Source organism: Amphibalanus amphitrite, unplaced genomic scaffold, assembly GCF_019059575.1.
Source record: "Amphibalanus amphitrite isolate SeventyFive unplaced genomic scaffold, NRLGWU_Aamphi_draft 001074F_arrow, whole genome shotgun sequence".
Lineage (NCBI taxonomy): Eukaryota > Metazoa > Arthropoda > Thecostraca > Balanomorpha > Balanidae > Amphibalanus > Amphibalanus amphitrite.
In genome coordinates this window covers 114,955-126,347 of record NW_024882568.1, presented here as the reverse complement: position 1 = coordinate 126,347, position 11,393 = coordinate 114,955, and the positions used below count along the sequence as shown (strand labels likewise).

The 11,393-nt window shown below is 52.5% G+C and overlaps 1 protein-coding gene across 4 annotated transcripts in view; it reads right to left on the bottom strand.

Moving 5' to 3' along the window:
• Positions 1 to 65: 65 nt before the first annotated feature.
• Positions 66 to 11,393, bottom strand: part of LOC122369806 (inactive dipeptidyl peptidase 10-like) — a 121,129-nt gene continuing 109,801 nt past the window's right edge. For all 4 annotated transcript variants that reach the window (XM_043344824.1, XM_043344827.1, XM_043344828.1 and 1 more), the window contains exons 8-17: positions 9,517 to 9,617; positions 5,850 to 5,973; positions 5,140 to 5,369; positions 4,705 to 4,858; positions 4,300 to 4,449; positions 3,762 to 3,874; positions 3,230 to 3,410; positions 2,578 to 2,752; positions 2,074 to 2,285; positions 66 to 1,895 (exon numbers count right to left, since the gene is read on the bottom strand). In XM_043344824.1, the coding sequence (XP_043200759.1) occupies positions 1,746 to 1,895; positions 2,074 to 2,285; positions 2,578 to 2,752; positions 3,230 to 3,410; positions 3,762 to 3,874; positions 4,300 to 4,449; positions 4,705 to 4,858; positions 5,140 to 5,369; positions 5,850 to 5,973; positions 9,517 to 9,617 (1,590 nt within the window). In that variant the 3' untranslated portion in view covers positions 66 to 1,745. The remainder of the gene's footprint in view (positions 1,896 to 2,073; positions 2,286 to 2,577; positions 2,753 to 3,229; positions 3,411 to 3,761; positions 3,875 to 4,299; positions 4,450 to 4,704; positions 4,859 to 5,139; positions 5,370 to 5,849; positions 5,974 to 9,516; positions 9,618 to 11,393) is intronic.

The following is an 11,393-nucleotide window of genomic DNA, read 5'->3' as shown; positions in this document are numbered from 1 at the left end:
GGAAACCTTTCGGGCACCATCATTAGACATTAGTACACTCACGAGACTCCCTCACAAACTCGAAATGGATCTGGACTGTTTGTATTACATACATAAGAATAACTATACAATACAATAAAACTTTCTAGACTGTCGACCGCACGGGGAAACCTCCGGCCAATCTCTAACAGGAGCTGGCACTGAGAGTCTACTGGCCAAGACGCGTGCCTGAGCTATAGTAGACCTCCAATAGAGATCTGCACCAGGCCCTCGGCGCCGGTAATGTATCGAAAAACAGCTAACACACAGATTTGTATAAGAAAACACTTCACTAGCTAGAAGCCTCAAGCGAGGCACTACCTTCATCACGCTGGGTATTGAACAGTTCAAAGCGAATAACACGGGGTCTCGGAGTCGGTAACGGCTATTGAAGAAACTTCTAAAGAAATGACTAGGCAAGCAAGTTCAGTGGCATCAACGCTTTCGGGTCCGTGAGGCGTCGCGCTGAGACCACCATCCACTGTCGTCAGCAAAAGAATGGTCTCACACTGGCCCGTGGATGTCCCGAAAACATCTGGCATCGCATATCAATGTGAGAGCCTGTCTATGCGTGCCCCAAACAGTTCTGACAATGCAACATACTCTCAGTATGAACACAATGCACTTCGGACCGCCACATACGGCACAATCCTTCACCCGTGCTGTTAGTATTGCCGGACCTGCTGGTAGCGCAGGAAAGGAACTGGGTCGGGTCGGGGTCGGGTCGGGTCAGGTCAACTCCTGTCGACCGGCATCACAGGTGAGGTCGTTGATTAGCAAGGTCGGGACAAACGGCCACTACAGGACGAAACACCGACGTGAGCAACCAACAGCTCCGAACGTACGCGTGGCGCATTCAACGAGAGCCCGGCGCCTGGCGGGCTAATAATGTCGCACTCTACCCTCACGAGGCAGGGGCGCAACAGGAATGAATAAGCAACACGCGCCAGTCGCTCTGCTCCACCAACCACTTCGAGCATCTTCACTCAGACAAGCAGAGAAATGTCACACTCACCCTCCAGGCTTCCAGTCATACCGACTCCAGAACGCTTAACGTTAATATCGCCCTTTCAGTCACCCCCAATAAGAGCTCTCGTCACAGTTAGTTGTCCCACCTCCCTGCACCACCAGATATTGCGACTATTTCTTTGTCCTACCATTCATATCTACCGCCTACTTACAACATTCTGATCGGTTGGCACTTGGGAGCCGATCCCGACACATATAAGGTACTTGAAACTGGCAAAAGCGACATAATAAGGTGCCTGATTTGTCATTCGCAATTGAGTTCAGATGGGAAAGGATCATGCTTCCATTTGTTTGTTATTTCTTTTGCGCTATGATTCAGGAAAGAACAATCTACAAGGAGATCTAGCAACCTGCCCAAGGATGACTACAGGCTAAATATCTCGCACTGAGCTCCATTCGACCAGAAAGGGGTTCAATAACCCCCAACACCTCCGCGAGCACCCCACAGCACCGCAGTGCTACCCGGCTCCCCGCAACGACCAAACCAAGCACACGTATATATCACTGGGACCGGGCGTCTCTAAAGCACTGGCGGGATCACTGGGGCGGGCCGGGTCCTCTGAGACCCGGCAGCCCGGGGTGGCGGGCGCGGACACTACGGGGACGGCTGGACCAGGACCTCTAAATCGGCCCGCTCACGACACCGGCTATATAGCACCAGAATGACAAGACGGGTGGGTGGATGAGTCGATGGGAGTCTAGTCGATCTTCTTTTTCTTGCGCAGCTTTTCGAGCGCCTCGTCTATGATCCGTTTTGGAGGCAGGAAGCAGCGCTCGATGAAGTCCTCCATCAGTGTGAACATGTGCCGCTTCACTCCTGATAAGAAGTGGTTCTCGTCCGGGTAGATCTGCAAGACAGATCACATAACCCTTCAGAAATAGTTACATTTGAAGACATGATGTCATGTAATGGAAACATCAATAATTTACATGGGACTATGGAGACATGGCATGAAGCCATGAACAAAGCTTCGAAAGCAAAAATGTCATCACCACCGAGTCCACTGCAGCGCCACTTCTACCCACCTGTTGTCTGAAGGTGACGCCGGCCTTGACCAGCGCCCTGGAGAGCAGCATGCTGTGCTGCACGTGCACGTTGTCGTCGGCGGAGCCGTGGATCAGCAGCAGGTTCTTGTTGCGGAAGCTCTCGGCCCGGCTGGTAAGGTCAGCCTCCTCGTAACCCCGGTAGTTGCCGCGGGCGCCGGGAGGTCCCATGTACCGCTCCGTGTAGGCAGAGTCTGCGCGCAGAGGTCAGTCAGGTGGAGGTCAAATGAAGATCAGGTAGGGTCAGGCGAACTCCCTGGAATGTTGGGTCAGTGACATGATACCTAATCCTTCAATGAAAACCTGTCCAGTGAAATGGCAGCTTACTGGTAATGTAGACGTAGGTAACAACTCGTCTACTCGAGTTGTACGCCGTCGTTCATACATGACACATCCTTCGTTTTCAAGAAAAACTGACATCGACAAATGAAACCACTTTCACATGTTTTTGGCAAGAGATGCAAGCATTTTAGCCGAGTGTCGTACCGTATAGGTTCCAGTCGGTGACGGGAGCCACGGACACGGCTCCCCGGAACAGGCGCCGGTTGTCCAGGGCCAGTGCCATGGCCGCGGCGAACCCTCCGTAGCTCCATCCCCAGATGACAACACGGCGCGAGTCGATAAAGTACTGCTCTGTAGTTAGCTTACGGACCACCTTCAGCTGTGGAGGTCAGGGGGACGGGTCAGCAGTGAAGTCAGCGTTCAGAGGGGTTGGCGGGGAGGTCTGATGAGAGGGGTCAGTAGAGAATTCAGAGGCCGGAGGGCTCAGCGGTGAGGTCAGAGAGGTCAGAGAGGTCAGATAAGGGGTCAGATAGGTCAGTGGGGATTGGAGAGGTCAGCAGAGAGGAACGGCGAGTAGGGAGGTCAGGTGGGTCAGATGTCATAAAGAGGGGCCAGTAAGGTCAACAGGGGAGACGCCAGATGCCAGTAAAGGAAATTACCAAAAGTCTAACGGTTTCACACTGAACCTAAAGCAAATCATATCAGGCAAAGACGAAGAACACCGAACCACATGGAAGCCAAAGGGTTATCATAAACAGCACGTCGATATGGACCCCTGTCCCCTATATATGTAGTTAGACCCTCACGTCCCAAACAACTCCGAGCACTAGCGCACGTTACGGAGTGTCCGACTGACCTGGTCCTGGACCTCGATGGTGCCCAGCTTGCCGTGCACGCTGTGCTTCAGCTTCTGGCCGCGGTTGCCGGAGCCCCTGCCGTCAATCCTGGCGTAGATGAAGTTCCTGCCGGACGCCATGTAGGTGTGCCAGCCGACCCGCCAGCGCGAGGTCACCTGCTGAGTACCGGGCCCGCCGTACCTGCGGGGCAGGGGGACAGGAGTGAACTGGGAACGTGCTACAGGCAGACGAAAGGGAGTAAAACTTGGAGAGCTGGCTAACGCTAGGTAGAAAAGCTCACTTGGAATGGAAACTCTTGAAGAGCAATAGAATGAGTGGGAGTCGTTGATCGAAGCAGATCTCAGCCTCCATCGTTTCAGTTCCGCCCCAGTCTAGTGCTGCTATAAGAGTATGGTACAGAAAGTTGAAGCTGTCGATTGCAAAGAGTCAACGTTCCTTTACCAAGAAAGGCAAATGTGGAAGCCAGCCCAAGGGAGGAAGCCTACGCCCAAGTGCGTAGGTACTTTTACTGTGCATTATTCGACCACTCACACTTCGACGATCATGGGGTAGCGGGTGACCTCATCATCACGGAGTCCGGGCGGCAGAATCAGCTCGACGGCGGCTTCCTGGTCCTCAGAGAGCGGCACCGTTAGGTGGCGCACCTGTCGCAGGGACGAGCGTTCCGGGTCAGGTCAGAAGGCAAGCTCAGGTCAGGTCGGGTCAAAATGGATGGTAGAACAGTGGCCTTAGACCAGAACAGAGAGCAAGGCCGGGTCAGGGTTGCACGAGGCGAGATCGGTTCCACAGATGGAGCAGCGAATGGCAGATGAGGGACATAATACGACGGTGCTCGTCTTTAGACGTGCTGGTCAAATAAGGAAGACGTTACATGGATCAGTGAGTTGGTCAGATTTTCAGGCATGCCATCTCTGAGCTAAATGAAACGACCACAAGTTTGATGACATTCGGCAGAGGTATGTTTGAAAGCTAGATTGCATGACTCTACGTTTGTATGCCGGTCCCATTTTCCGAGACCCAAAACCGGTTTGACCTCACTTTGCATTGACGGACAACCTGACCAGCTCACCTGCGGCCAGGCCATCTCGGCGGCCTTCTCCCGGATGGCCGTGTTGTTATCCAGCAGCGTCAGCAGCTTGTTCTCCGGCAGCATGTAGAGCTCGGTGAACGGCAGGTCCGGGCCCAGACACTCGAGCACGTAGTACCTCATCCGGGGACCCTGCAGAGGGGAGGAGGAGGGGCGTCAATCGACAGTGCGGTCGGTGAAAGGTGTAGTTAGGGGTCAACGGGAAATGCGAAAAGGAAGCGTCTGTTAGCAGTCTTCTCTTTTAGCCCGGGCTTACGTCTTCCACGACGCACTTTTTAGTGATGAAAGATTATATGGGAGGTCACTTCTAGCTTACGTGTTCAGGCTGTTTGCAAAATACCAAACACACCAATACAGCAGGCAATGAGACATGACCTTTCGCCTTACCATAAGCGTTTTGCCGAACAGGCAGGGCCGCTCCGTGCTGTTGTCTGGACAAGTGAGACATTCAGGCGTCGGCCGATAGAGGGCAGTGGTGGTACGGTTCACTCGGTACAAGTGCCGTTCGCCAGGGGTGCCCTGAGGAACCGCCGTGAAGTAGCTGAAAGGGAAGGCACCGCCAGTTAGTGCCCGGTATTGTGAACATCAGCCGAACCATTCGGCATTCGCGTTTTCCAGTTCACACAAGATGCCACCAATACCAAAAACGTATCTCTTTTCACAGCAATAATCACAATGCCTGATAATGTAACATAAAAACACCCCCAAACTAAGGCAGCGGCAAACGTTTGACAGTATTTCCAAGACAATGAATCAATAGCCACATATCAAATAATTCATGTGATTGACTCCCATCCACTCTACGGTCAGTCGCATACTCACATGACTTGTTTGGGCTCATCCCAGCCGAGCAGCTCCAGCACCTCGAAGGCGCCGATGGTGACCGGAGTGAGCTGCTTCCTGAGCACGTCCACGTGCGAAATGTGCTGGAAGCGGCCCTCGTCTGCGTCCCTGACCGGCTGTAGGGTGAGGTAGCTGCGCCCGTCGGCGGCGTACAGGGGCGCTGCCTGCACCTCCAGCCAGCCGGGGGCCGCCTGCTCCTGAACGTGGCTCTGGGGAGAGCGGGGAGAGCGGAGGGGTGAGTCGGGTAGACGGGAGAGCGGGAGGGTGAGTCAGGGTAGACGGAAGAGTGGAGAGAGTGAGTGGGCGGGTAGAGGGGTGGAGAATAGAGAAGTTTATTGCTGGGAATGTCGGGCTACGATTTTCATGACATTGAGTGGTAGCTGCATACAGCACATATGGCTTTGCTTGAGGTTGACCAGAGCAGACGCATATGAATGACATTTGAGCATAACAAAGCTGACCTCTGACCTCTGAGCTGTAACTTCCCACACTGACCTCTGAACAGAATCCACACTGACCTCTGAGCACTATACCTACCCCCACTGGTCTCTGAGCAGTACTCGTACTGAGTGACCACTGAGCAGTGCCCACGCTGATCTCTGAGCGGCACCCATACTGCAGTACCCACACTGATCTCTGAGCAGTACCCATACTGACCACACTGATATCTGAGCAGTAACCCCACTGACCTCTGAGCAGTACCAGAGACCGTCGACACACTCGCTGATGTGAGAGGTGTTCTGGTGGCGGTTGGCCCACACCACCGATACCGTCTTCTCGTCCACCCAGGACACATCGGTGAAGTAGTAGTCGCTGTGGAGGCATAGACAATTAATTTTCAAGCATATTCTTTGTAAAATGTAATAGTGCTAAAAATGCACGAGTTCTTGGCACGAGTTCTTGACTCTCGAGTAACGTAAATAGCATTACGATTCAATTATAAAACAAAACACAATAAGCAATGCTTCATGAATGCGTGAGCCGTGTGAAGCCAATAACTCAGCGGAGGCGGACACTATGTCATAAACACGGGCCAGATCCAGTTGCGTGTGTTGAAGTTAGCGAGCTGACTTATGTCTAAGATTTGTCCAGGAAGGCGTGTGCAAAAGTTTGATCTCAAAATAATTGGACAACTTCAGTGTCGGCATTAATTTCTCGCCGCAGGCAGAATTGGGAGCCCGAGGTAATCCTTGACGCATGACTTCACCGAAGAGCTAACTTTCTTAATGGCGTAAGTAACTTAAGCCCTGCGCCTCGCGTCAAGTTATTCTGGAGTAAATGCTATTCGAGCCAAGAAGTTTGTACCTTCAGCTGGTTTCAGACAGTATGTCATTGTCATTCATTATAAACATGCCGCAACCTGTTAACTTGCAGCACATACTATTCGATATATTATTTGATATTTATTTTCTACAGTTCAGTTCACAAACGGCCAGTCAGCATTGTCTCGTTTCAATTTGGCGGTAAGAAACGCTACGAGGTGTGTGAAATCAGGGGCGGATCCAGGAATTTTCGGGAGGGGGGGCGGCAAGTCGAGATAGGGGCGACCTGGCAATCCGGGGGCGCTCCATACAAAGGGGGCGCCAAACCGTCAAAATCGGGAGCTAAAAGCCCGCAGCGTGCTAGGGGGCGTTATCGCGCTCCCCCTCAGGTTTTTCGCAAATATCTGAAAAACGGCTGCGCGCAGCGCCGCCATTTTCAGCATACCTTATCATGCATCTTTTTTGCACATGTTGTAAAAATGTCTGACGCGGGTCATGGAAGGTCAGGTCACCAGGTTATGCCAAGTGACCTAGCCTAAGAAAAAGTTCAAATGCTCACCATTGCTATACCGACTGAACGATTGCTTTGAACCTTTCAGCGATTGATGAAAGCAACACCGTTCATGAAATGTATATCTCGGAATTTCGATATCTGTGACCTAAGGTCAGGTCAGTTGTGCGACGTCTCCATTAGGTAGGTAGGTCCATTAAGTCTTTGGGAGAAAACTGAAAAGCATCTCTTTTGGACGAGCGCCATTCTAGACAATATCAAGCATTGGGATACATATAAAATTAACACACTGAATAAGAACATTGCACCTAGTGTGACCACTCATTATGTCCCAGAGGTCATCCCATGTAATGAAAGGTCCGCAGCAGTTTTTTTTTTTTAATAACTTTTGATGAATTCAAGCTAGAGCGATAAAAACACCTCAGCTGTGTTCAGCTCGACGATACGCATCGACTGCTATGCAGCATGACCTTTCCCGGTCAGGTCATGACCTTGACCTGAGGTCAAATTCTCAAAATTACCTTTCATAAGGTCAATCTTTAGTTTGTTCGACGTGTCTCGACGACAGAAACGCAATGCTGGCAAACGTAATGTCGAGACTCTCTTGAGTCAAAAGTTATTGCAGGAAAACATTGTTCGTAAAAAGGCTATTTTTAGACTCTTTTGCCCTCTGAAGGCTAAACCGTTGACCTGAGGTCAAATCTGAGCGCAGCTTGCAGAAACACCTTTAAAAGGGTTATCGAATGCGCTTTTCTGCGGCGCTATAGCTCTAGTGGTTTCCGAGTTATGTGCCGCTGCTTCGAAAACGGAAAAATGTTGAAACAGGCAACATTTTACCTTTGATGACCTCTGGTGACCTGACATTCGACCTGGCCTAAAAAATGACCGTTTTGTTTTCGTCCTGTTTTTTGACGATCTTTCGAATGCCGCTTATCGCGTGTCACTACGCGGCCCAGGAGCCGAGTTAGACGAGGGACTGTGCCCCCCCCCCCTTCCCGAGCAGGACACGGAAAACTCAGACCACCAGCACGGCACGGGTTAAAAGTCGTGGATGGGCACCGCTACTCTAGCAAAAGATATTAGCAAAAAGGTGGCCTCCATTTACTGGTGCAGTCCTTCTTCTCCCGGTGATGCCCCCTCCTTTTTCTGGAAACGTCTCACTTATGCTGGTATGCCTCACTTCCCGGGGGCGCCCAACCTCTGCTTGGATCGCCTAATCCATTATGGAGAGACCCACTTTGCTTAAGTCGCCTCATTTCTTCCTTCTAAGAACGACCAATTTGCTGTAGGCGGCCCACTTATCTGGGACGCCCATCTTCTGCTAGAACTCATAGAAGTGCCCCTCTTCTTCCTGATGCGTCCCACTTCTACTACGAGTGCACCTTTTCTGTTAGGGCGCCCCTTTGCTGCTGAGGAGTCTTTTTCTACTGTGAACAGGGCGGCCCTCTCCTGTTGGCTGTTGGGCGACCCCAAATTCTGCTGAAGGCGCCCCACTTCTGCCCAACTTTTGGTGGGGTGCCCCTCTCTTGCAGGGGGCACTTCTCTTTTGCTGGAGACGCCTCTCTTGTGGGGGCGCCCTTCCACTGCGGGGAACGTCTCTCTTCTGCCAGAGGCACCCCTTTTCTTCTTATGGGGCTCTTGTTTTTTTTTTCTGGGGCGAGGCAACCCTCTGCTGCTCGGAACGGGGCACACCTCTCCTTTTACTGGGGCACCGCCCCTCTGCTGGGGTTGCCCTTCCGCTGTCGTCAGGGGCGCCCCTCGTGGTAGAATATACTCCTTTTCTTTTTGTAATGGGGCGCCCCTCTTCTACCGGGGGCGCCCATCTGCTGCTGGGGCGTCTGTCTTCTGCCGGATATTGTCAATGGGGCGCCCATATCCTGTTTGGCGGGCCCAACCTCTGCTGGAGGCTCCCTATTTCTGATTTACTTTTGCTGTGGCGCCTCTCTTCTGCTGGGGCGCCCCTCTTCTGCTTGGGGCGCCCGTCTCCTGCTGGAGACCCCTCTTTTCTGCTGGGGCGCCCCTCTTCTACCAGTGGCACCCATTTTCTTATTATGGGGCTCCTTTTTTGCTGGTGCGCCCAGCTGCTGTCAGGGCGCCCCTCTTCTCGGAATGGGGGCGCCTCTCTTCTTTTGCTGGGGCGTCAGTCGCTCCTCTTCAGGGGGACACGTCTCCTGCTAAGGGTGCCCTTCCGCTGCCAGGGGCGCCCCTCTTGAACAGAAGGTATTTTATGTTCTTGTAACGAGACGCTCTCTTCTGCTGGGGGCGCCCATCTGCTGCTGGGGCGACTCTCATCTGCTGGGAATAGGCAATTGGGCGTCACTCTCCTGCTTGGTGAGCCCAACTTCTGCTGGAGGCGCCCTATTTCTGCTGAACCTTTGCTGTGTCGCCGCTCTTCTGCTCGGGGCGCCCTCTCTGCCGCAGGATATGGGCGCCTTTTTCGGATGGCGGGGGGGGGGGGGGGGCGGCCGCCCCCGTCGCCCCCCCTGGATCCGCGCCTGTGTGAAATCAGCTTTGGAGCCATGCTAACCGGCCTCAGCTGTCTGACCTGTTCTCGTGCTTCAACACTTGTACACAATTACCTACCTTTTCAGACCGGTTGGCGGACGGAGGTCGTTGGCGCTCGCCACACCGATGTCCCGCAGATTGACCACCCACAGGGTCACTTCGGGGTTCGCCGTCCCAGCCTGAAAATAAACGAGAAAGTTCAAATGTTAAATGTAGCAAACCTACATGGTTGTAACAAAAAGCACTTTTTGACATCTAGTTCGACTATCATTGCGAACCAATTGTAATACAAATCCCCGTTTCGCCATTCAAACCTCATCCCTGATCGTTTTCTCCTAACACACTTCATATTTCATTTGTAGTCCCTTTACACTTCTGTTTCCTTTGCTGGTTTCCCTTGATTTCTCACCCACAGGGGCACAGGCACAATGCACACACTGTGACCCCACCCCGCCTGGCCCGCGGCTGTACGATTATTTTCCGTGTCGGTGGCGTGGGCAGGCGCCGTGCCGGCGGGCCGGTACCGCCCTGAAGGCCCGTTCCCACCGTGTCGCGCCGTGCCGTCGGCACCGCCCTGAAGGCCGCTTCCCACCGTGTCGGCCCTCGGTCAGATTGACCGCCGCTGATCGTTGGCAGCCGGTAATGAGGTGTGTGACCGGCGGCAGCTGGTCCGGGCCGGGCCGACGACGAGGGTAGAGCAAAGGAGAACGGAGAGAGGGGGTGGTGTATAGTCAGGTCGGATTGGTCAGATAAGGAATCAGAATGGCTGATCAGAAACGAGAAGATTTCAATATCATTTAGGTTGATGCAAATTTAGTTGGAAAATATCTTCCTTTTAATTGAGTGTTTTGGATTAATGGATCGATAAATGTGAATCACGTTCAAGTAGGTATCTGCAATTAAATGAAGTTACAAATACTTATAACTGTTATTTCCCTTACTGCCGTGCTGTTCCGGGACTGCGAGGAAATATTGGGCAATGGAAAGTACGCAGCATAAATTAAATACGACAGCCAACGCCATGAGAAGTACCCGTGCTTCTGCTACCTGGTGTTATTCATTCTCGCACTTACCACGCTGCACCTCTCAGAAGAGACGCCACTCATGGGAGTCTGCTGGGCGCTCCATAATACCCGGTATGAGTGCCGGACAAACCCTGGGGATTCTGACCGACCTGCAGCACCGTCCCTCAGAGGGAACACACCAGCCCGACAGGATGGGAGCGAGCTGATGCATGATGTAAGTGCACCGGTCCCCGTGGGAAGGAACACCCCGTACAGCAATGGGGAAACTGGCCGAGGGTGGTCTCTGATGGTCTAACCAATAGCCACGTAAGATTTCCACGAGCATACGCCTAGTATTGCTATACAAAAGCAGCACTGAGCAGTATTTAAGCCCACGATAAGTATAAGGTATTACTGGGAAGATAAAAAGTGAGGAAGGTTTGCATATTCTAGGCAAAATTGGTGCAATGTCATAGGCTTGAACACAAAGGCCTAAGTGTCACAAAACCAGTTATTTATTGTACAGGGTGGGCCAAAATGAAGTACCTTCAGTTTTCTTTCGATAACATGTATATTTACAATGGTACAATGGTAAACCAGGTATATTTCGAATTACAATGAAATGGCAAAACTCACTGCGCACTATTGTCCGCATCTGTCAGCCGCTCACACCTCACAGGATGTGCTCCAGGTGGGCACCGCGGCGCTGCTTCACCAGCGGCAGACGAACTTCCTTGAGATAGATGATGGCCTTGTCGACCATGTCAGCGGGGATACGGTCCACCTCCTGGACTATGGCGGTCTTGAGCTCGTGAGTGGTTGCCGGTCTTCCCGCATATACCCGGTCCTTAAGATATCCCCACATGAAAAAGTCCAGGGGACTCAGGTCAGGAGAGTGAGGGGCCCATGGAACGGCCGACTTCAGGCTGATGTGTCGATCCGGGAAGTGAC